This window comes from Apium graveolens, chromosome 2 (assembly GCF_009905375.1).
Source record: "Apium graveolens cultivar Ventura chromosome 2, ASM990537v1, whole genome shotgun sequence".
Taxonomy (NCBI): domain Eukaryota; kingdom Viridiplantae; phylum Streptophyta; class Magnoliopsida; order Apiales; family Apiaceae; genus Apium; species Apium graveolens.
This window is the reverse complement of record NC_133648.1, coordinates 24,905,035-24,930,592: the sequence shown is the minus strand read 5'-3', so window position 1 is coordinate 24,930,592 and position 25,558 is coordinate 24,905,035. Positions and strand designations below refer to the sequence as shown.

The following is a 25,558-nucleotide window of genomic DNA, read 5'->3' as shown; positions in this document are numbered from 1 at the left end:
CAAGATGGGATCCGAGATGTTCTAGGTGTTTATAAAGACGTTGGAGACAGTTAATACTTAGGACTTCCTTCTCTAATTGGAAGATCAAAGAAAATAGTGTTTAGATATCTAAAAGAGAAGATGATTCAAAGAATCGAGGGATGGAGCTCTAGACTTCTATCTCGAGCAGGCAAGCTAGTTATGTTAAAGAATGTGGTACAATCTATACCAAGCTATGCAATGTCGTGCTTTCTGCTGCCAAAATCACTATGTCAGGAAATTCAAAGAGTGATGAATGGTTTTTGGTGGCAATCTAATTCTTCCAGCAGGAAAGGTATTCGGTGGTTGGGGTGGAATAAAATGTGTATGGCAAAAAATAATGGAGGCCTGGGTTTTAGAGATATTCAAGGTTTTAATATAGAACTTCTAAATAAACAATGTTGGAAACTGATTAATGAGCCATCTTCGTTAATGTCTAGAGTGCTAAAAGCTAAATACTATCCGGATAAGCATTTTCTTCAAGCGGAAAGAAAAGGTGGTGCTAGCTATACTTGGTATGGGATTTGGGAAGCAAAAGAAGAGATAAAGAAAGGCTTGAGATGGGTGGTAGGTGATGGAGAAGATATTAATATTGGCAATGACAGATGGCTGAGATCGAAGCAAGATTTTTGTGTTGATAAAACTCAAACATCTGAAGAGGCCATGCAGTTGAGAGTATGTGATTTCTTTCATGAAAATGTTAAGGAATGGGATGAAAATAAGTTAAGAATGTGTTTTAGTAGCGATGATGTTGATGCTATTATGAGGACCAGAATTCCACAGGGAGGTATTAGAGACAGGTTGGCCTGGCTCCATTCAAAGAATGGAAAGTACACAGTGAAGTCTGGATATTATCAGTGGTGTCAAAGTCAAGTTACTATGGCAGAAGTACAACAATCTAAAGGTTGGAGTGTTCTCTGGAGATTGGAAATCCCCCACAAAATTAGAGTGTTCCTATGGAGATTTTGCCGCAATACGCTGCCAATTAGAAATTTATTAAGGGGAAGGGGTGTGCATGTCTCAATACTTTGTGCTATGTGCACTGGGGAAGTTGAACATCTTCGTCACTTATTCTTTGAATGCCCTTTTGCGAGAAGGTGTTGGCAACAAGTTGGTATTAATGTTGATGATCGGGACATCAAAAGTAGTCATGACTGGCTCATACAGAAGTTGGCTTAGGGATCTAAAATGGAGCTTATAAAAATTGCGCAAGTGATGTGGGGTATTTGGTTCACAAGGAATAAAAGAATCTTTGAAAATAAGAATATGATACCAGAAGCGGCTATGGTATGGAGTAAGAAACAAATTCTGGACTGGCAAGCAGCTAACAAAAGATCTCCTGATGCAGTAGTTGATAATAGTAGCATAAAACTGAATCAACGACGATGGCAGCCTCTAGAAGCTGGAAGCTTTAAAATTAATATCGATGCTGCTATAGTGGTAGGCCAAAACTCATTTTCTGTGGGTATGGATCTTAGGAACCACCTAGGTCAGTATGATTCAGGGAAAGTCATGAAAAAAGCTGGAGCATTTTCGGTTTTGGAAGCAGAGCTTATTGGCATCATTGAAGCTTTATTATGGGCCAGGGATACTGTATCTGGAAAGGTAGTCGTTGAGAGTGATTCACTCCTTAGTATCCAAACAGTGCAGCAGGGTCAAGAGAACCTCTTTGAGGTTGGTGATTTAGTGCAGCAATGTAGAGAAATATTGAGGTATAATCAAAGGCTCTCTATTAGTTTTGTTAGAAACATAGCTAACAAGGTGGCTCCTAACATGGCTAGAGTACCTTGTGAGTTAAATAGTTTCAGGTTCTTTCCGTCTCCTCCAGAATTGTTGTTGGGGACAATATTGTCGGAAATTTGATGTTTAATGAATTATCTCTTTCTTCAAAAAAAAAAATGACAAGCATATAATAAACAAAATTATACTATTGAAAGATGAAAAAACAAAACTAATATAATTAGATTGATTTATGTTTGGTTGATATAATGGTCTCAGTCTAAAAACAAAATTATATGATAAATTGTACTAGGATTTGTTCGATAACATATTTTTGTCACTGTACGTCCTCCACACCATTTGGTAAAAAAGGGCGATATTCCTGAATTGTACTGCAAAATACCCAACCCCTTCATTTTTCGGTAGAGAAACCATTTTTCAGTTTAATAAATGAATCTTATTTGGTGAGGGGGGTGTGACCCCAAAGAAAATTCCTCTTAATTTGTTCTAACGCATTTAAAACGGTTAAAGGAATGTTAACAAGATTAAACCAGAACGACATGAGGGCTATCAATTGAGGCTTTGAGCAGGACCATACGTCCAGGCATGGACATGTGATCCTAATCCATTCTTGCATTTTTCTCCTTGATTTTCGAAATAAGGGATCCCAATATTTAACGGAAGTTAGAGCCATTCTAAGGTTCGTACCCAAGTATTTGAGTTTTCTTGAGCCAACCTCGCAACCCAAAAAGGGTTGCCCATTCGATAAAATATTGTCGGTTATTTTCAAAATCGAATAGGCTACTTTTATTGAAATTGATGTGAAGGTCGGATAATAACTCAAAACGATGCAAAACTCTTTTTATTCCTTGAATAGAGATATCCTCATTTGCAATAAATAGGATTACATCGTCCGCTTATTAGAGATCAGTGAGTTTCAAATTACAACCCGGAAGAGTAATTCCTACGAATATTTTATGTTTATTGACTTTTGACAGGAGTTTCGAAAATACCCCACCCAATAAATTAAAAATCAACGGCAGTATTGGGTCTCCCCGTCCTCGCCCCCTCCCCGATTTGAATTTATCTGTCGATGTTCCGTTTACAAGCACGGAGCTCCTGGAAGACTCGAATAATTCCCTCGTCCACATAATTCATCAAAATCCATCCTCTATAGTATTTGAAATACAAAATCCCAGTTAAAAATATCAAATTACTTTACGAAATCCAACTTTGTTATAACTTTTTTGCTCTTTTCTACCTCTGGAGCTATGGATACCTCCCGTAATAAGGATGCAATCTGACATGCATTCATCTGTTTCGGATAAATGCAGATTGTGTATCACTTACCAGCTAATTTATCACTTTCCAGGTCTTAGAGCACCTCCACTCGAGGACCACTTGCCTTCTCGATTTCTGTGAAGTGGAAATGGGACGGCACAGTGTGCATTGGAGCCAAGACAGCAAAATGGGACGTCCCTCCACAAAGGGACGGACCATTTCTACACTATGACCCCACTACAACATACATAACATTAAAATTTTAACTGAAAATTATGATAAGAAAATATAGCCGTTAACATGACCGTTCAACGGACTAAAATCTAACCGTTATCAAAATGTTAGTTTCTGTATAAATAGAATCCATCTGTTTTTTTTTTCATTGCCCTTCTACACTTCTCTATTTTATTTTATTTTTTCAAATTTTGTTTACACAAAAAAATGAATCCAAACAACTCTCTCCCTTCAAACTCACAAAATCCAAATTCCAATTCTCAAATACCAAATACTCAATTTCCATATTCATTTCCAAATCCTTATTTTCCCTATGTCCAAAATCTAAATATAGATAATAATCAATTTCCACATCCACAAAATATAAATTATAATTCTCAACCTCCAAATTCTCAATTTCCAAATTCATTTTTCCCATTTACTCAAAATTCTCAATATCAATTTCCATATATCCAAAATTTTCAAACAACTCCACAATTTGAAACCCAGCAACCACCCATAAATAATCAAAATTCTCCACAATCACAATTTTCTGGTTTTGATGACACAAACCCTATCGATCTCAACAATAATGGTGATGATTTTGAAAATGTACCAGAGAGTATTGGTCAGTGGAAATGGATTGAAGATAAACTCTTAATTAGTGCATGGTTGAATGTATCTATTGATCCCATTATTGGTGCTGATCAAAAAGGGGAAGCATTCTGGGAACGAATTCGTCAATACTGTGAAGAAAGTAATCCTGGCATTATCAAAAGAGAACTCATAGCTATTAAGAAAAGGTGGCACCGGATAAATGAAGGAGCTCAACGATATGGATCATGTCATGAACAAGCAGAGCGAAGAATAGGGAGTGGTTCAAACTTGAACGATATAGTTGAGCTAGCTCATGAACTCCATAAAGCTAAATACAAGAAGAAGTCCAACTTTGATAGGCATTGGAATGAGCTTCGTAGACAACCAAAATGGAGAACTCCTTCAACAAATAGCGGAAGTATAAAGAGAACTAAGATAAATACTTCTGGAGCTTATTGTCTTTGTCTTGTAGTATTTGTCTTGTAATCTTTGTCACTAGTCGTTAGAATATATTCATCTTAGTTTCTATATAAAATCAGTATTGCAGTGATATCAATTACACATTTCATCTACTTTCTACATCCTTTCAAAAGCTCTGATCAATATTCATTATGGCTAACAACAATGAAGCAATGAAAACTTTTGTTAAAGATATGTTCTTCGACGACTCTCTACAAAAACGACGTCTCGAACTTGTCAACAAACTTTATGAAGAAAGCTCTTATCTATGCCCCGGAGAATGATTCATAGAGATCGTGAAGCAGGCCATGAACGTCTAGTGAAAGATTACTTTGCAGAAAATCCAGTGTACACTCCGGAAACGTTCCGTCGAAGGTTCCGAATGGGGAGACATATTTTTCTACGGATCGTAAATGCTCTATCAAATTTTAATCCATATTTTCAACAGAGAATTGATGGATTAAGAAGGAAAGGTCTCTCGCCTTTACAAAAGTGCACTGCTGCTATGCGTATGCTAGCATATGGAATATCTGCTGATGCAGTTGATGACTATGTACGAATCGGTGAGTCGACTGCTATTGAATGCTTGAAAACATTTGCTAATGATGTGATTTTGATATTTGAAAGTGAATATTTACGAAAGCCAAACTCAAATGATGTTCAACGTCTACTAGCAATGGGGGAGGCTCGCGGCTTTCCCGGTATGATGGGCAGTATTGATTGTATGCACTGGCAGTGGAAAAATTGTCCTAAAGCATGGAAAGGAATGTTCTTGAGTGGTCACAAAGGCATTCCAACAATATTACTTGAAGCAGTTGCCTCATCTGACTTGTGGATATGGCATGCTTTTTTTGGAGTTGCTGGTTCAAACAACGACATAAATGTTTTAGATCGATCCCCATTATTTGATGAAGTGCTAGAAGGTCGTGCTCCAGAAATAAATTACACTGTGAACGGTAACAATTATAACATGGGGTATTATTTAACAGATGGAATATACCCTGAATGGGCAACATTTGTCAAGACAATTCCACGTCCACAAGGAGACAAAAGAAAGTTATTTTCTAAATATCAAGAAGGTCAGCGTAAAGATGTAGAACGAGCATTTGGTGTTTTACAATCTCGCTTCGCAATTATACGTGGTCCAGCACGATTCTGGGACAAAGAAGATCTCGCTAAAATAATGAGAGCTTGCATTATTTTACATAACATGATTGTCGAGGATGAGAGAGACACGTATGCCACTCCATTTGGTCCACTGCCTTCTTATGATGATGTTACAAACGGATTATCACAACCAAATTTAGGAGAGGAACCTCTCGCTTCTTATGAAAATTATATTCATAACAACAGTCGAATTCGTGATAGGCAGAAGCATCGCCAATTACAAACCGATTTAGTGGAACATATTTCTCAATTTCACAGTGCTCGCTCATTTAATATATGAGTTTGATAATTATGTAACAATTGTGTTTTAGCAGTATTTTTAATCTTGTAACAATTGTATTTTAATAATATTTTATTTTTATCAAATAATATTTTTTAATTAATATTTTTTATATAATATATATTTTTAGAATATATAATATTTATTTAAAATATATAACTATTATAAATATAATATATCAGTTAATATATGCTATATAAAATAAAATACATTTGAAAATGATTTTTTACACTAACGTGTAAGTGGCTCGGGACCTTGCATTGTAATAAAATGGATCACTTTTGTTAAAGACTATTTTCAGCTTACTTGGCAGATAGAATTGATAAAAGAAAAGAGGAAATTGGGACTTGGAGTGGAGGTGTTCTTAAAGCCAAGACTTTAATTAATATTTTGAGCGAAACATTCATTAGACTAATGGGTCGAAAAATCTGATAAACTAGATGTTGCCTTGGTTTTGGGGATTAGCGTGATAAATAAAAAATTTAGACCTACTGGAATAATACAAGTGTTGTAAAAATTTACGAGAAAACTCAAAAAATCTTCTTTTTTCAGGCTTTATAGGGTTTTTAAGACCCCGCATTGCAATTTGGTCCCAGTGTCTTAGTGAACTCCATTGATGCGAGGGAACTTTCAATTTCGATCATCGTGAATGATTAGGAAATTGACTCTTTTAAATTCTAATCAAGCTAAGTAACCAAGTTAACTTGTACTTTGTAGTATTAAAGGGTCCCTTACTTTTTGATTCCCTAAAACTTTTTTGAAGTATTTAAAGAACTCAACTCAAATAGCAAAGGATTATCCACCACATTTAGTTCTCATATATAATGATTTTGATAAATTAAAAAATTTAGATTTGTAACATAAACAATCTGTTATAGAAAATAATGAATTTTTTAAAAATCGTCAATAAATTCTTTAAAATATTTGATCGATTAATTGATAATCATTTTTTTTAAAAATTATTAACGATAAATTACAAATCGAAATTTCAAATAATCATTTTTGATTTTTAATACCTCTAACCATGTACAAATATGATAATTATTTAATAAATTGTAAATAATTAATGAAAATAATTATCTTTTAATAAACACGACAAAAACAGCTGGCATCAAACATGGACCCGAATAAATACAACGTAAACGCATATATTCTTGAATTTTGATACTATATTTAATTTTGAAAGTGCTGAAAAGCGTGTCTCTTTTTTGGCGGTATCACCTAGGCACTCTTCTCTTCTGCTTACATAACAACAACATCTGATGACTCCATTTTCCAATACATACACGGCGCTTCTATTAACATAAACATATATTTTCCTCATTTACGTCTCTCTTGCTCATTAAGAAATTTTTACTTTTTTCACCTTTCTTTTTTCTTCATTTTTAAACTGAATGAATCAGTACTGCTAGTGCTATAATTTATTTAATGGGATTTATTAGCAGTTTCTTGGGAATTCTTGGCTTTGGAATTGGAATTCCTCTTGGCCTTTTCATTGGATTTTATCTCTTTATTTACTCTGCTTCTAAAGATGATCATCATCTCAAGGTAAGTTTTTTTTTAACTTTCTTGGTTTTGCATGTTTAGATTCTTGTTTTTTAGCTGAATTTATGATGGGGTTTGATTAATCTTCATGTTTTGATCTTTTTGAACTGGGATTTTTTTGATTTCATGTGATCATTTTCTTTTTTGGGATTTCTATATATGTTTGTATAGATGATAGAATTGATGATTCTTGGTACATTCTTGGTTTGCATGTTTAGCCCCTCTTTTTTAAGCTTAATTTCTGACGGGGATTTATCTGAACTTCAAGTTTTGATCTTTTTTGTTAAAATGATAAGTTTTGATGATCTTTGAAGTGGGTTTTTTTTTGGTTTTATTTGATCATTTTCATTGCATTTTCTGGATTTCAAGAGGATGTAGGTAGAGAAATTTTAAGGATGAGTCAGGGCACATACACATTATTTGCTTACAGCTACAGGTTTTGTGTAACAATTCATGTGAAGATTTGTTTAGTTTTGTATTTTGTATGATTGATTGCTTCATTTTACTACCATTAGTTGCTATTTTTCACTTCAGGCTTAGTCCTGATCCTAATCAGTGGTGGACCCCCAGAAAATTGTAGAAGGGGAACCCAAATTGCACTTGTAATTTTTCGAGGTTGCTAATTTCGAGTTTTATTAGATAAACAAGAGAATACTAAGCATGAATTGTGCTGAACCCTCGGTACTTAATAGGTCCGCCACGGGTGGCTGGCCAATTTAAAGCTTTCTCATATGTTTAGGGATTTAACTCAATGTGGTGTGGTAAATTTGTCTTCGTGTCATAGATTTAGTGCTTAATCCAAATAAGAAAGAACGATGTAAATAAAACTGAAAGTAAAACTACTGCTAAAAAAAGGAATGGTCATGGTGATAGAGAGTGGGGTTGTCAATTGAAATAGGTAGTCATATATTGACTAAGAGTTTATCTTTCGCTATTAATAATATCAGGTCCCATTATAATGTTAATATCTTAGCAACTATGTAGTTGTGTAGCTTTCTTGCCATGTTTTTTTGGCTTTTATGCTTGTCTATACTTTTTGAAGTTGGAGCAGCAATAAAGTAAAGCTTCATCCTAAGTTGAACAAGAGCTAAGAAATTAAAGATGTGAATTTTTAGTTCAGGCGATGTTTTAGTAATTCAGTGTCTAAATTTGTCTTCAATTAGCTAATAATCGTAGTAAATAAACATCAACTTTCAGCGTTTACCCTACAATATGATCATTGCTTATTTCGGTTTGATATGACATGGACCCTAAATATGTTAAGGTTTTTTTAAGAGTTTTAATGCGCTAGAAGAACATCTACGAAGCCCGATCATGGTGTAGTTTCAGCTTTGTTGCCTCCTTTGTTGCAAAGTTAGCTTACAAAATAATATGCTAATTTATTATCGTAGACATTCAAGTTAAAACTTTCCTGAGCAGCACTTTTAAAACTGTTGTTTCTAACAGTTAAAATTGTATGGCATTTCAACTTATTACTGTTGTCTGGGATATGTGGCATTTTTGCTATGGTTCATTGAACTCCAGTCTAGCTGGTTCGAACTTCGAAGTATTCTTCTTATAGATTATTATATGGATTTTATGTAATATAAATGTTGATTTACAAATACATATCTGTTTTTTTCCTTTAATAATGCCTGGAACCTGAGCAGTTACTCTGTAATTATGCGTTAAAGACTTTCTTTGTCATCATAGACCTGTTATTTGACCAACGCGCCGCAGTACTTTTTTTGATTTTGTTATGCTTGATACCACAAGTTCTAGGAAAGCAAAGACATTTATGATATAACTTGTATGCGGAAGTTTCTATTTTTAGTTTTCTTAACTTAATTTCCAATGTGAAGAGGCTCTAAGTTTTAACGCATGTTTCATTAAACAGTTGTTAGAATGTGCTTTTTACTTAAGGGAGCGTTTTTCATATTAATTGCAGGATCCTTTTACTAGGCCTCTATCGGAGCTCGATACAGATTCTTTAGATGAAGTAATTACTGAGCTACCTATCTGGGTGAAAAGGTCTGATTATGACCGAGTAAGTTTTTTCTCCTCACAAATGTCTAATTATTCTTGTTCTTATTTTTCTATATTTTTAGTTGACTTATTGTCTATGCTTACACTATGTACAGGTGGACTGGTTGAATAAGTTTTTGTTTGATATGTGGCCTTACCTTGACAAGGTAATTTACTAGTGCCGGTGAAGAGAAAATTTGTTTATTTTTGTGGTTTTGGTGATAGCCTAGTGCTAATGGCCAATCTCCCTCCCCCTTGCCCCATGACATGGTCAGGGGTTTGGATCTTCATAAGGGGTAGGGGGGCCTCTTTAACAACCCCAATTTCTTTTTAAAAAATGAAAACTTCATTTGGTATTATATATTGCTGTAGGATAATTTTTCTGGTTTGCAGGCTATCTGCGGAATGATTAGGGTTATGGCTGAACCTATATTTGCCGAGTACATTGGAAAGTTTCGATGTGAAGCTATTGATTTTGAAATTCTGAACCTGGGGACACTCCCTCCTACAATTCATGGTAATTTTTCTCGAACTTGTTTTTGAACACTTTCTGAACATAAATGTAAGATTAAATATCTCTCTCTTTAGCTGCACTTACCTCAAAATGTTTTTCTGACTTGTATCATTAACTTGAGCACCAACATAGTGTAAATACATGCACTTCTAAGCACACAAATGCTTAGACCGTAGCTTGGTCAACTGAGAACTGCTATGACATTATTTTTAGTCCTTATATTAGGACTGTAGTTCAAATTGTTGCTCAGCTTGTAAAACTTGCTTCTTGATCTAATCTTGTTTTCCTGTGCCTGTACACTGACTTTTTAACATAACAGGTATTAAAATTTATGAGACAAATGAAAGGGATCTAGTCATGGAGCCAGCAATTAAATGGGCTGGAAATCAGAATATAACTGTTGCAATCAAAGTTTTATCGCAGCGTATCACAGTTCAGGTCAGACTCCACATTTTTTACATAGTGACAAACATATCCCTGTACAAAATAGGTGTTAATTTTTTATCTTATTAAGGTCTTTAAATACTTATTGTACATGTCTCCTCTCAGTTGGTGGATATGCAAGTTTTTGCTTCACCACGCATAATACTGAAATGCCTTGTGCCAACATTTCCCTGTTTTGCGAGCATAGTGGTATCTTTAATGGATAAAGTAAGTGAAAATATCTACTTCAAGCCACTGCCTGTTTTTCTTTGGTCTGTGAAGTGTATGAAAAGTGAATACACATATTTAACTCCTTTTCTGACTATGCAGCCGCACATAGATTTTGGCATGAATGTGTTGGGCTGCGACATTATGTCTATACCTGGCTTATATCGACCAGTTCAGGTATCACTTTCTCTAATTTTTTAGTGAAAACTTTAAATAGCAGAAATTGCAATTGATCATCTTCATACACAATTTTATCAGGATATTATCAAAAAGCAGGTTGCAAGTGTATATCTCTGGCCACGAACTTTTGAGATACCCATCCTTGATGCTTCTTCGTAAGTTTGTTGTTTTATATATGATGTACTACTATATGATTCTTTTTTTTAATCTATATTAGAAGATTTAGTTTATCACTATGCATTCTATCTGTTTAAACAGAGTAGCAATTAAGAAACCTGTTGGAATACTGCATGTGAAAGTGGTACGAGCAGTCAAACTTCTGAAAATGGACATATTGGGAACATCCGATCCATATGTTAAGCTGAGCCTGAGTGGAGAAAGGTTGCCATCAAAGAAAACAACTATCAAAAAAAGGAATTTGAATCCAGAATGGAACGAAAATTTTAAGCTGCTTGTGAAGGATCCGCAATCCCAAGTTCTCAATATAAATGTCTTTGATTGGGACAAGGTTTGACTTATAAACTTTTGCCATTTCTTTTTGATTTTGGTAAACAAAAATAAGAAAGCAATCACTCGTAACTCAAGTGAAAACTATTTGGTTATTGACGCACGTCATATTACACAGCGGTGTAGCCAGTTAGGACTACGAGGCGAAACATGAGAGGGTTTTATGGCGTACCCTAGATTTTTTGGTTTCTTCCCCTTTAAAATTTTGATAATACTTAGTTGTAGGATAACATAGAACCGATGCTTCTGCTCACATACATATACATGCCGGTATCAAAATTAGAACTTTTAATCACTATTATAAATTTAGTCTACTGATACTCATATTGGTTGTTCTCTGATGAACTAATCTATATTTTTTCCCTTCTGAGTCCCACACTAATTCCCTTCTGAGTCCCACACTAATTATGTATATCTAAGTGTTTTATACTTCTCAACAGTTAGTTTTTTACCTTAAACATTAGACTATGGAATTATACAAGTTAAAACTTTTTGGTGAGTATACATCCCCCCCCCCCCCCCAAATCAAACAAACTTCTGGTACATCACTGCAGATACTCCTATTTAAGTTAAAATTGTTATGGATGCTTATTTTGAGTATTTGAGATTATCTCACTCGTCTACAATTTTTTAAGGTAGGGGCACATGATAAGCTGGGGTCACAAGTAGTTCCTCTAAAATTGTTAAAACCACAAGAATCTACGGAGTTTGTGCTTGATTTGCTTAAAAATACAAATATAAGTGATCCGCAAAAGAAGAAGCCCAGAGGAAAGATTGTATTAGAGCTGAAATATGCTCCTTTCCGAGAAGATAGTAACATTCTTAGTGGAGCTCTCGATGGATCTCTAAGGATCGAAAGTCAAAATGACGGGGAATGTGGTCCTATGATTCCAAGTGGAGCAGGGGTACTAATGGTCACTGTCCAAGGAGCTGAAGATGTAGAGGGGGAGCATCACAACAATCCTTACGCTTTAGTAATTTTTAAAGGAGAAACGAAGAAATCAAAGGTGAGATATAGTTTTTTAAAATTAAATTTACATGATTGTGAATGTGCAATCTTTCTAATTTTTCAGATAATGTCGCAAAAAATAAGGGTTTTCTTTGAAATTCTTAATAATTATATGTACCATAAGCATGAAACTTCTCATTCCATCATCAAGAAATTTTATTGATGAAACTACATCTTGATGCTGAGAAACTCCTAAAGTCTAACATGCTCAAGTTAATTGCTCATATTCAGACACACTATTACTTTAAAAGATTAATGATATAAAGTAAGATAGTGAACGTGTTGGTGTTTCAACAAGTCATTACATTAACTGTTTGTGTATTAGCAGCGCATTAAGGCTTTTTATGCAATCGAAACTTTAACGAAACAACGGTATCAATGATTTGCACTTGTTTCAATACATGTCATATTCACTTTAAGGTTATTTTTCTTTCTATAGTTTTATTGTAAAAAATTTAGCTAGCAATGTCTCACCTGTTGAACAATGTTTATAGCTTATTAACTTCTATAACTTTTGATTCTGGTCAGATGATTAAAAGAACTCGTGACCCTCTCTGGAATGAAGAGTACCAATTTGTGCTCGAAGAACCGCCTGTAAATGACAAGATCCAAATTAAAGTTTTAAGCAGACCAAGAGGCATAAGTTTCCGACAAAAGGCAAGCATTTCTTTCTATCCATCCTAACTTTAGCAGTTTTACCATAATCATAATGATTATGTTTTAATTTTCAAACTTTTAAACCCTTGCGCAGGAGTCACTGGGACATGTAGACATTGACCTTGCCGATGTAGTGCATAATGGACGTATTAACCGCAAATATCATCTGATAGATTCGAAGAATGGAATGGTACATGTGGAATTAAGATGGAAGACAATTTAAGAACATGGATGAGCATCTAATGTATTTTTTGTTGTGTCTATTGGAAGCTGATATTGTATAAGAATGTGTTAATTGTTGGTTACAATCTGAGGTTTTAATTTGTAAGAGAAGTTGGAATGATATGAGATGAAAGTGAAAGGAAAATTATGTAGGGTGATCCAATTAGCTATGATGTATGTGCCTGGGAGATGGAGCAGCAGATATTATGCTTATTGGCCTTTATTACCAGTGAGGCATATTGGGCCTAAATATCGAATTTTGGTTATGTTCGCTCATGGTTTACCTTTTTTAGTTTTGGTGTTGAAACTCAGAGTTTGGGGTTCTTGAAAACAAATTGTACTTCGATATGCACAAAGTTGGTTAGTCGCAAGAGTTTATCCTCGTCGTTAAGGTCCGGGGTTCGACGTTTCTTAAAATATATAATAATTTGTTAGGCTATAAATCATATTCTTTTCGTCATTTTCATTTCTTTATATTTTCTTTTTTGGAATGTCCCGTTCATTTCTTTACGTTTCAAAACTTATTAAAAATAGTTAATGGGTTCCACCATTTTTCTACTTTTTCTTCCTTTTCACACTATTTTTACTCCACTATCTCCATTTTATATATTAAAAATTAATGGGTCTCACTATTTCACACACTTTTCTTTTTCTTTTTCACTACTAAACTATGTGTCCAATCCTTTTGATAAGAAATTAAAAGGACGGAGGGAGTATTTGTCAAAAAATAAGATAAAATTGTGCACCTGGTAATATAGTAATGTGAAATTATTAGCTTCAACAAACCTAGCCCATATTGAAGTTTGACACTTATGATTCAATGGATAAATATTTTGTATGTGAAGTAAAATTTTATACATTAAATATTTATTCCTCAAGATATTGGTAACGTCAATAAATGAATAATATTTTGATTTCAAAATTATTAATTTATAGGAATTTTACTGCATATGAATATATGAAATGTGCTATAAATTGTAGTATCAAACAACTTAATTTTTTCCAAAATTAATTTCAATCCAGATTTGTTACAGTTAAGGGGACGTTTGGTTCAGAAGACGGTATGGGTTTGGAATAAGGAATCGGGTTAGGCTGGTATGGGGTTGAGGAATCATTCCTGATATCACGTGTTTGGTTCGGTGCTGGAATGAAATATGTTTCATTTAAATATTTTTGATTTATTGATTGAATTAAACTTTTATATATTGCATATGTCAAATTTAAGTTGTTATTCAACTTACAAACAAAAACTGATTAAATATAAGTGATTAGAAAGTTATAAATTTTAATTTTAATGTTAATTTATAATTTTTAAAGTAAATAAAAATATTTGTATTAATTAAAAATAAGCATAACTTATATAAAATTAAATATGATATTTAAGATATATGTTTTAAGATTGTATTTAACTTTATAAGTAATGTACTAATGAAATTTATTTTGATACCTCATACCCCTCTTTCAAACCCACCTCCCCCTAGGGTATCAAATCTGATTCCAGACGGGTATAAGGAATGGATATTAGATTTTAAAAATAGTCAGCCAAATACCAGGTATGGGTTTGAATATGTTTTAAAATTGTATTTAACTTTATGTAATGTACTAATGAAATTTATTTTGATACCTCGTACCCCTCTTTCAAACCCACCTCCCCCTAGGGTATCAAATCTGATTTCAGACGGGTATAAGGAATGAATATTAGATTTTAAAAATAGTCAGCCAAAGGTATGGGTTTGAATATGTTTTAAGATTGTATTTAACTTTATGTAATGTACTAATGAAATTTATTTTGATACCTCATACCCCTCTTTCAAACCCACCTCCTCCTAGGATATCAAATCTGATTCCAGACGGGTATAAGGAATGGATATCAGATTTTAAAAATAGTCAGCCAAATATCAGGTATGAGTTTGAAATGAACAAAACAATACCAGAATTAACCGAAGCAAACGACCCCTAAATAAGATTGGTGCATGATTGAACTTTTGTCTTGGTCAAATGTTTAACTTCGCGTGTGTGTAATTAATTAAAAAAACATGGTTAAAAAAACAATGCATAATCGAAGTTTGACTATTGGGGTTGGGGGAATGGAATCAGGCACGTGAAATCAAATGAATCTGGGGGGGCAGTAAAACAGAATCCAGTCTCCCAGTATTGTTATTTGTATGTACTGTAGTTATTAGTATTAAACTGTGTACTTCTGGGTTGGTGCATTTCAATTACTGGGCTCGAAAACAATGTCTTTACCTACAAAGCTGACTTTATTGTTTCTTTCTCTGCACTATCTTTTGTAATTCCTTCGACCCCATACAACGGCTCCGTCATTTTATTGGTATAGTTGAATGAAAAAGTCATTTTTTTGTTATATCTGGTGAGAATTTTCAATTTATGATATAGAACGCCTGTTCTTTTGGAAAAAACCAAATAATCCCAATAACAAGTGCCGTTCTGGGGTCATTTTAATTTTTTTTTTATTTTTTTTTCTTTTTTTCCCGTGATGAAATTGTGTTAGTGTGTTTTTGAACGAAATAAAACAAGGTGAATGACTGTTTTTGGACTCCGATATTAAATAAATGGTAAATATTTTCATTAATTTTTTTTTGTTGGCTTGTAATGTAAACCTAATTTATGTGTGTATTTTTTAATTTAAATAAAAAACCATCTAAATATGAAATTTGTAGCTCCAAAAAGGGTGCCGTGAAATGTAAGTGTATATTTTTTAGGTGAGTGCATATTTTGGCACGTGCGTATGTAAATAACCGTAGTTTTTCTGGGTTCCAAATTTTTTTGTTGTGTTGTAATGTAAACCTATATTTTGGGAAAATTTTAATTTTGAATTAAAAAACTATATGACCAACACTTCTGTAGCTTCGAAAATGGTGTCTTGAGCGGCGAGTGCGTAATTGTCACGGGAGGGCAAATTTGTGCACGACATATTTAAATAACCGGAAATTTGTTTAGGGCCATTTTCTATTGTTTTGTAGGTAGACATAAAATGAATGTGCATTGAGTATTGGAAACCAAAATATTATGATTGAACAAGTAAATAATGAAATGAAAAACAAGGAAACGAAACCATATTACAAGTAGACTGCTTGTAATAACAGTAGTACATATGTTTGACAAGAAGATCACGTGTTTTAGTGTGGGCGCCCTGGGCATTTCTTACTACGCTTGGTGTGACCTTCTTGGTTACATAAACTACATTTCTTTCCAGACCGCGGATCATCAATCTTCGTTCGGATCCGCACCGATTGTCCCTTATCCCCGTGTTTTTTCTTTAATTTTTTCAAGGACTCTTCCGGCACTAACTTTCCATACCCCAGCCAAGATACGAGTAAGTCGTAGTTCCAATATTCAGTTGGTTCCAACGGATAAATTATTGGCCTGTACAAGTCCTGCATTGCCTGGTTCTTATGGAAATGATCGATGAAATGCTCCCAACTCAATCCATGTGTTATACAACCTGCCATTGCATGAGAGCACAACATGTGATGGGTCGCCCATTTTCCACAGGTGCACGTACGGTCATTGAGGTTGACAACCTGGGTTTTACCTCCCTTTACCGTCCCCTTTGCAGTTGTGTATTGATGTGTTAGTATTTTCATAATCCCGCGGAGACGATGGAAAGTAATAATTGTATGTCATGTTGCCTTTCTCCGAATTTTAGCTAACATAGCGGCGAAACGTGCACATAATTGTTGCCCCTCTTGTAGACCGTCATCCTCTATGTTTCGATGTTTATCTACAATTGTGACCACCTTGTAGAAGAGGTACTCCATCATTACTGTTACTGGAAGAAAACGAGCCCTCCTTATGTTGCCGTTGAAGCCCTCAAGCATGTTTGTGATTGTTTGACCGTAGCGAACACCACAATCGTGGGAAAGTGTCCACCTCTCCACGGGTATTGTAGCAAGATATTGTAGGGCGGTGGGGAAAATTTCACCAATCCTTGACATATATGCGTCGTGATTTGAGACTTGTGTGGTTCTTCCAGCTTTCCACATTAATTTTTTTAGTTCATCACCTGGGTGATGACTACAAAAATTACTTCTTACATGGAGGAGACGGAATCTATGGATGCCGAGTGGCTCAGCAAAACCGTTTTGAGGGTCTCTTAGGGCGGAGATAATGCTGGCAGCACAGTCAAAAATGATGCAGACGTCGGTCCGTTGTCGACAGACATGTCTTCGAAGTCGTTGCAAAAACCAAGACCAGTTCTCGTACGTCTCCTCATCAACCAAGCCATAACAGAGAGGGAACGGGTGGTTGTTCGAATCAACACCCATAGCAATAAGCAGCTTGCCCCTATATCTTCCTTTCAAGAATGTCCCATCTATTGAAATCACAGGACGTGCATGTTGCAAGCCGTCCATCATTGCCTTTAAAGACCAAAAAATCCGCTTGCTGACGGACGTGCCCCGCTCCTTAGTATGAGGGACAACATCGATCTCATCTAGAGGTGGCCACTTGGGCGGTCCGGGCGGTTCGGGCCGGGTCGATCACGGGTTGGGCACTTGAACCATAAACACTGAATCGACACGTAGGAGTAACGAGCCGGGCTCGGGCCGGGCTCGAACCGGAGGATAGTAACTCGTAACCGGCACAGTAATTCACGAGCTTGTGAGCTAAGCGGGCTTGTACGAGCGGGCTTGACGGGCTAGTACATATGAAGTGAACCAGACACACAAAGACACACAGTACATCAACTAAAATAATTAGCTAATTAGTAATTATCGTAGCACTGTCATAATAGTCCAACTAGCATTGTTTTTGATTGTTCATTTTAGTATTTATTTATTTCAATTTCGATTAATGTGGCAGTAATAATTAATTTAAGTAATATATTCCATAATCATTTGATTAAATTTATTTATTTTATTATATGGAATAGCAGTGATATTATTGTGGTGGTCAATCCCCACAACATGTGTATATATAATACATAATAAATAAATAATTGTTTAATTACTTTTACCAAACAAAGACCAAAGTTAGTGAACTTCAAACAAAGACTTCAAGCGGGCTGTGCGGTTCTCGCGGGTCGTGTGGGCTCGTGCGGGCCGGTTTGGTCTCGGGTTTTCAATTCCGAATTCGTATTCGGCACTTCAGTATCAACGAGCTGTGCGGGTTTGAACCGAATAATTTCGGGTTTCCGTTCGAACCGGTCCCGAGCGGGTGGTTCAAACCCGCACGATTGGCCAGCTCTAATCTCAGCAATGGTTCCAGGATTTATCTTCATAATGGCTGCGAGGAACATGGGTAGAGCTTAGTATGTTGTATCCCAACTGTCATACACTTCCTCAATTGCTATTTGCTTCCCTCTCCACGCTTTTTTGTACCCCACTATGTGGTTGTGCTCGTTGTTGATCAGCGGGATAATGGTTTTAATGGGAATTCCTGGTGTATCTATTACCTGTTTCACATAAAAAAGTAAATGTCAAACAAAATTCGGCTTTAATAAGTAACGTTTGCTAAATATTTACTTACAAGTGGTTTTACAAGCTGCGCAATCATCCTTGCAGATAACTTCTTGTGATCTTGTAACGGCTGATCGACCATGCATTTGTGTTCCTCTCTATTAACATTAATCCGCCAGTACCCGGAATCATGCATGAAAGCTGAAAGTGTTTGTCCTAAATCCAATCATGTATGATGAGTTAGGAAGAAATTTCTTGTATTCCTATTTGATTTCATTTTGAATTAATAAAAGACTTGTTATATTTTTATGGGCTTTATCTATTTAAAGTGTATTAAATAAGATGTTCCATAGTTTAGAGTAAAGCTTCTAGAATTATAATGAGTTTATAATAATGGGATCTAGAAGATGACAACTCTGGACTTAAACAGTTCCTGATCATAGGATAACTAATCGGATGTTAGTGGATCCGCAAAGATTGGTACATACTATGCTTGCTCCCTTCAGGAGGATGTCTGTTCTCATAGGCATTTGTGTGGTGACACTATAGCTGGTATGTAGGTGTTTATTAGGGAATAAGTTCACTGAACATGACTTGATAAGTTGAACAACTAATGGAGATTACTCACGTGTCAATAGTTATTCAATGAGTGATAGTTGTACAAGTGTCCTTAGACTTGAGATCGTTAAAGGTATCTTATATATAATGAACTGTGCTTTGGTTTAGTCCTTAGTCTCAAGGACATCCATTAGGTCTATTATGGGCATAGGGATTTGTGTATAGAGATAGTTAACGTCAATAGAGGATCTACCCCTTCCAGTATAGGAAGAGAATATCCTATGTTATTCTTAGTATGCGAGTTCTGGAATCTCTGGCCAGAGTGTATGAAATTAGAAAGGAGTTTCTAATATGAACTTTGCATTATGAATAAGAAATCATATGATTAAATTTGATAGGCTTGACACAAGATCCATGCCTTGTATTTAATCGGGATATTATAAGGGTGGAAGGAATTTATTGTACAGTAACTAGTCACTGACATGTTCTTGATATTCTAAGTAGTGAATTCATATTATCCGGATAGTCGCGATATGTTGAGAAGCATCACTCATGATGTAGAATAAATATAATTAATCAGTTAATTATATTTAGTGAATTTTAATATTCATATAAATAATTAATAAAAGTTTATTATTATTTATTTCTACTACCGGCATAATATTGAACCTACAGGGTCACACCATAAAAGAATATTTTCTTTGATGAAATAATGAGAGAGAGAATTATTTTCTAAATAGTTAAGAAAAGAAATAATGATTAAAATAGTTTTAATTATTATTAAAGCATTTTATGAAGATAAAATATGGGGGATTAATATATATAAAGATATATTATAAAACCCTAGGAGAGCCCTATAAATAGAATGACATGGATGGCTCATTTTTAATACACACAATTTTGGTTTTGTGAAAACCCTAAACTCCATCTTCTTCTTCTCTCTCTCTCTCCCAAAAACTCCATTTTTATAAAAACTTAGTTTTATAAAAAGGTTCATCAAAGCGGATCGTTCTTGGTGGATACCGGTAGAGTGCTTCACACACTGAGGAGCAACTGCTAGCACTCCAATTTTATAAAGCTTCGATTCACGAGGTATGATTTCGATTCCTCAGTTTTTCCCTTTTATACGTTTTTCTATATGTGCGGTATATGATTTTTACGGAATAAAAATTTATTTCGCGCTTCCGCTCATCCGTAAATTCCATCATTGGCATCAGAGCTAGGTTCTGCATATAGAGATTCATATAAAAAATTTCAGATTTTTTTATGCATGTATGGATTTATTATGATTTTTGCAAGTTTATTTAGATTTAATTATGAAATAATTCGAAATAATTTTTGCATGAGATTTTGACTACTGATTTGGGTTTTACAAGTGTTGTAGATTGTCTAGGTATTTTTTTCATAATTTTGTGATGTGTAGATTATTTGTTATGAATTTTTTAAAATTGTTTTAATTAAAATTCATGGAATAATTATGCATGTGAATAATTATGATTAAAATTTGCACAAGGTCCCATGGCTGATCTGGTAATTTTCTGCTACTACTTGATTTAAGAAATCATATTATTTTGATTTTTATTAATTTATTAATTAAATGTTAATTGATTTATTAATAATAAAATTAAAATAATAAAAATATTAATAAGAGTTATTAATTAAGGGAGTAAAGGAAAGGGGGTTAGTCTTTTATTTTGTAACGGCTGACTGTTCACATGGCAATGGAAGGAGGAAACAACAGAAAAAAAAAATGTTTTCTGCAGAGTCGGCTGTGCCAGGCGCGTGGAGCGCACGCGCGGGGAAAAGGGGGTCACGCATTTACGGGATGCGTTACACACTTAAAGGCTCAAAAGTGTTGTAACGCATTACCGGAATGCGTTACAGCCCTTGTAACGCGTTCCTGTAATGCGTTACAGCCCGTCTGTCTTTTTAAAATTTGATTTTTGGGAGTTTCGTAACTCCGTTTTGGGCGTACAATATATCGTTGGATTCGTTTTTCCGAGACAGATCTAATGGAGTGGTCAAATATTTTTTATATAAAAGTTTTGAACTGTTTATATTCCCGAAAGTGTTTTAAAGCATATTTTAATTATTTTAATTGCTTTTAAATGCTATAATAAATCCATACATCATTATATCAATGTGTGACATGATATTACTTGCATGCTTACTTGTTTATTTATTTTTATATATGAGATATATGCCTGTGTTTACCATGCGATGATAGATTTAGGTGAACTTAAATCAATATAAGGCGTGTTCTAGAAAATCTAGAATAGGAATCGTTTCTTGCCTTGACAATAATATTATGAATACAATCATGAGATTCTTGTGTTTATGAAACACGTAATTAAATATGAATTTTCAATTTTGAGAGAAAGGATGATTCTGTCAACAACAGATTTCTATCTGTAAGAAAGGGTTATTAAGTGACGCCTCTTGACAATGCTCCACCCGATCTGGGAATCATCTGATTATCGATTATTGATTTGAAATATTTAATTTAAAAGGAAAAATCTCTTTATAATATGATTATGATTGTAACGTAATATAATCCCTCTAAAATTAAATAATATCAAGTAGTAATTGGCCAATGACACAACGGGCTTGTGTCGGTCATAGCCTTCCAACATGATAGAAAGTGGTTCTTATTTTTAAATCATTGTCGTTTCGTGCTACAGCCGAGGGTTTTGATTTCGAAATAAGAAATACTTGTCTATTACATAGAGATGTGTACATTGAATTAGAATCTAAAGGTCGTTACGTGCTACAGCCGTGGGCCGTTGGAGACTGGTTCAATTATACGAAATGTTGGGTTAGACTTGACTTAGAATATTGAGTTTGTCGTGCTACAGCCGTGACTCAATTATTCAAGAGGCTAAAATTATATTAGGGAATAACATAAAATGTAATTGACAAGAGTTGTCTGCCTATTGAACATCACATGACGTTTCGTGCTACAGCCGAGGTTGTGTAATGGAATGTAGGATCACTATTCCCACTAGCATTATGAATGCCTAATTTTCACTTAGGGGGTGTATAAATTAGTGGGAGCCACTTATGAATAAAGACCCAGTTCATATAGTGTTTTGAAATAAAATTGAATATTTGTTAAGTGTTGTTATGTGTTTATCATTTACAAATTTACTATATTCGTTATGTCTTCTGCACTATCACTCCGGAGTATACTAGATGCTCACAAGTTGACTGGTCCTAATTTTGCTGACTGGCTTCGAAACTTGAGAATTGTTCTCAGGGTGGAGAAGCTGGAATATGTGCTTGACTCACCTAAGCCTACTGAACCTGCTAACGATGCACATAATGATGAACATGTTGTGTATCGTAAGTGGATAGATGATGCAAATGTTGCTCAATGCATCATGCTAGCTTCCATGAACATTGAGCTACAGAAGCAGCATGAGCATATGGATGCTCACACTATCCTTATGCATCTACAAGAGTTGTATGATGTGGCAGGGAGGACAGCTTGATATGAGATATCGAAGGAGCTGTTCGGTTGTAGGATGTCTGAGGGATCATCCGTGAATGACCATGTACTTAAGATGATCAATTTGATTGAACGTCTTGGACAACTTGGTTTTGCCATGGATGGGGAGCTAAGCCAAGACTTGGTCTTGCAATCACTTCCGGGTTCGTTTTCGCAGTTTGTTGTGAACTTTCACATGAATAAGTTGGATGTCAGCCTGGCTGAACTCCACAACATGTTGAAGACTGCGGAATCGAATTTTCCCCCTTAGAAGGGCTCTGTTCTTCTAATTGGTGAAGGTTCCAATCCTAAGAAAAGGAAGAAGAACCCTTCCAAGAAGAAGAAAGTAGGTGAGAAAAAGCCTGTTCCACCAAAAGCTGAAGACCCCAAGAGCAAAGCTGTTTGCTTTCACTGTAACAAGGTGGGGCACTGGAAGAGGAACTTCAAGGTTTACCTTGCAGAATTGAAGAAGAAGAAGGGTAGTGAGACTACCACTTCTGCTTCAGGTATGTTCATGATTGAAGTGAATATGTCATTAAATCAAATTTCTACTTGGGTATTAGATACCGCCTGTGGTTCTCATATTTGCAATTCGTTGCAGGGACTAAGGAGAAGTAGGACTCTTGAGGAAGAGGAGGTGATTCTACGGATGAGAAATGGAGCAAGAGTTGCTGCTGAAATTGTAGGATCATTTCATTTACATATGCCTACGGGCAAGACCATTGTTTTAAATAATTGTTATTTTGTTCCTTCGATTGTGAGGAATATTATTTCTATTCCCATGTTAGACTTGGATGGATTTTCGTTTGTTATTCAGAATAATAAATGTTCAATTCTTAGAGATAACGTTCTTTATGGAAGTGGTATTTTAAATAATGGTTTGTATGTATGTGACGTAGAGCATGATTTACTATAAATTGAACATACTAATAAAAGAAAAAGGGATGATGAAAATATCACTTTTTTGTGGCACTGCAGACTTGGTCATATTAGTGAAAATAGACTGCGGACATTGCATAAGGAAGGGTTACTTGACCCCTTTGATTTTGAATCATATCCTACATGCGAGTCTTGTCTATTGGGTAAAATGACCAAATCTCCATTTAGTGGACATGGAGAGAGGGCTGCAGATTTGCTAGGATTGGTACACACAGATGTATGTGGACCAATGTCTACGCAAGCCATGGGTGGATTTTCATACTTCATTACTTTCATAGATGATCGATCTAGATTCGGATATGTGTATTTGATGAAACACAAGTCTGAAGCCTTTGAAAAGTTCAAAGAATATAAGCATGAAGTGGAGAAACAAACCAAACATAGTATTATAACTCTTCGATCAGATCGAGGTGGTGAATACTTGAATGTAGAGTTTCAAGATTATCTCAAAGAAAATGGTATAGTCTCCCAATGGACTCCTCCATATACTCCACAGTTGAATGGGGTATCTGAAAGGAGAAATCGAACTTTGTTAGACATGGTTCGGTCCATGATGAGCTATGTGAATCTTCCAGTATTCCTGTGGGGTTATGCATTGGAAACCTCAGCATATTTACTGAATAAGGTGCCTTCCAAATCTGTCCCTAAAACTCCATATGAGATATGGAAAGAAAGGAAACTGAGTCTTAAACATGTTAAGATTTGGGGATGTCCAGCTTATGTCAAGAAAGTTGACCCAGATAAGCTGGAATCTCGATCCGTAAAATGTAGTTTTGTGGGATATCCTAAAGAGACTTTAGGGTATTACTTTTACACCGATCATAAGGTGTTTATCTCCAGACATGCTACCTTCTTGGAAAAGCAGTTTATCCTTGAAGGAAACAGTGGGAGCAAAATTGAACTTGATGAAGTTCAAGAAGCACAAACTACTATGAAACAGGTGGAAACACCTGTTCAGACTGAACAACCTTCTGTAGAACAGCCCATTCGTAGGTCAGGGAGAGTGTCTCGCCAACCTGAGAGGTATTATGGCCTTGTCATTGAGAATGACAATGAGTTGTCAATCATTGATGATGACGACCCTATGACCTATAATGAGGCTATGAGTAGTGTTGACTCAGAGAAATGGCAAAGTGCCATGAAATCCGAAATGGAATCTATGTATACCAACCAAGTATGGACTTTGGTTGAAGCACCTGAGGGTGTGAAGCCTATTGAGTGCAAATGGGTATACAAAAGAAAGATTGGAGCAGATGGCCAGGTAGAGACCTATAAGGCCAGACTCGTGGCAAAAGGATTCAGGCAAAGACAAGGGATTGACTTTGATGAAACTTTTTCGCCTGTAGCCCTGTTAAATCAATTCGGATTTTGCTTGCGATTGCTGCTTACTACGACTATGAGATCTGGAAAATGGACGTGAAAACGGCCTTCCTCAATGGGAAACTTGAAGAGGAAGTGTATATGACACAGCCAGAGGGTTTTTTTTCTAAGGGAAATGAACACCTAGTGTGTAAGCTGCTGCGAACCATATATGGTTTAAAGCAAGCTTCTCGTAGATGGAACATCCGTTTTGATGAGACAATCAAAGAGTTTGGTTTTATCAAAAACATAGATGAACCATGTGTCTACAAGAAGGTTAGTGGGAGCGCGGTAACATTTCTTGTATTGTATGTGGATGACATACTTCTTATAGGAAATGATATACCGATGCTGCAATCAGTAAAAGTGTGGCTATCGAAGAACTTCACTATGAAGGACTTGGGAGAAGCATCCTACATTCTCGGTATGAAGATCTATAGAGATAGATCTAGAAGAATGATAGGTCTTACCCAGGGTACATACATCCAGAAAGTGCTTAAAAGGTTTAGCATGGAAAACTCCAAAAGAGGTCTCATACCGATGAGCCATAGAGTGTCCCTTTCCGAAAAGATGTCTCCTAAGACACCTGAGGAAAGAGAGCGTATGAGTAAGATTCTTTATGCTTCAGTAATAGGATCTATCATGTACGCGATGTTATGTACTAGGCCTGATGTTGCTTATTCAATCAGTGTGACGAGCAGATATCAGTCCAATCCAGGTGAAGACCACTGAAAAGCAGTGAAGAACATCCTTAAGTACTTGCGAAGGACTA

At 35.4% G+C, this 25,558-nt stretch overlaps 3 protein-coding genes across 3 annotated transcripts; 2 read left to right on the top strand and 1 right to left on the bottom strand.

Moving 5' to 3' along the window:
* The first annotated feature begins 1,206 nt into the window (after positions 1-1,206).
* Positions 1,207-1,881, top strand: LOC141686901 (uncharacterized). The gene has a single exon (XM_074491999.1). It carries the CDS (start codon positions 1,207-1,209, stop codon positions 1,879-1,881), a length of 675 nt encoding a protein of 224 aa, XP_074348100.1.
* Positions 1,882-6,960: 5,079 nt separating this feature from the next.
* On the top strand, positions 6,961-13,027 carry LOC141707144 (synaptotagmin-3-like). Its single transcript, XM_074510159.1, has 12 exons — positions 6,961-7,282; positions 9,207-9,305; positions 9,400-9,450; positions 9,677-9,800; positions 10,117-10,235; positions 10,347-10,448; positions 10,551-10,625; positions 10,707-10,783; positions 10,887-11,136; positions 11,771-12,142; positions 12,673-12,801; positions 12,896-13,027. Exons 1-12 carry the CDS (start codon positions 7,163-7,165, stop codon positions 13,022-13,024), a joined length of 1,647 nt encoding a protein of 548 aa, XP_074366260.1. The 5' UTR covers positions 6,961-7,162; the 3' UTR covers positions 13,025-13,027.
* A 3,640-nt stretch (positions 13,028-16,667) lies between these two features.
* LOC141686883 (uncharacterized) lies at positions 16,668-17,399 on the bottom strand. Its single transcript, XM_074491978.1, has one exon. It carries the CDS (start codon positions 17,397-17,399, stop codon positions 16,668-16,670), a length of 732 nt encoding a protein of 243 aa, XP_074348079.1.
* Positions 17,400-25,558: the final 8,159 nt, after the last annotated feature.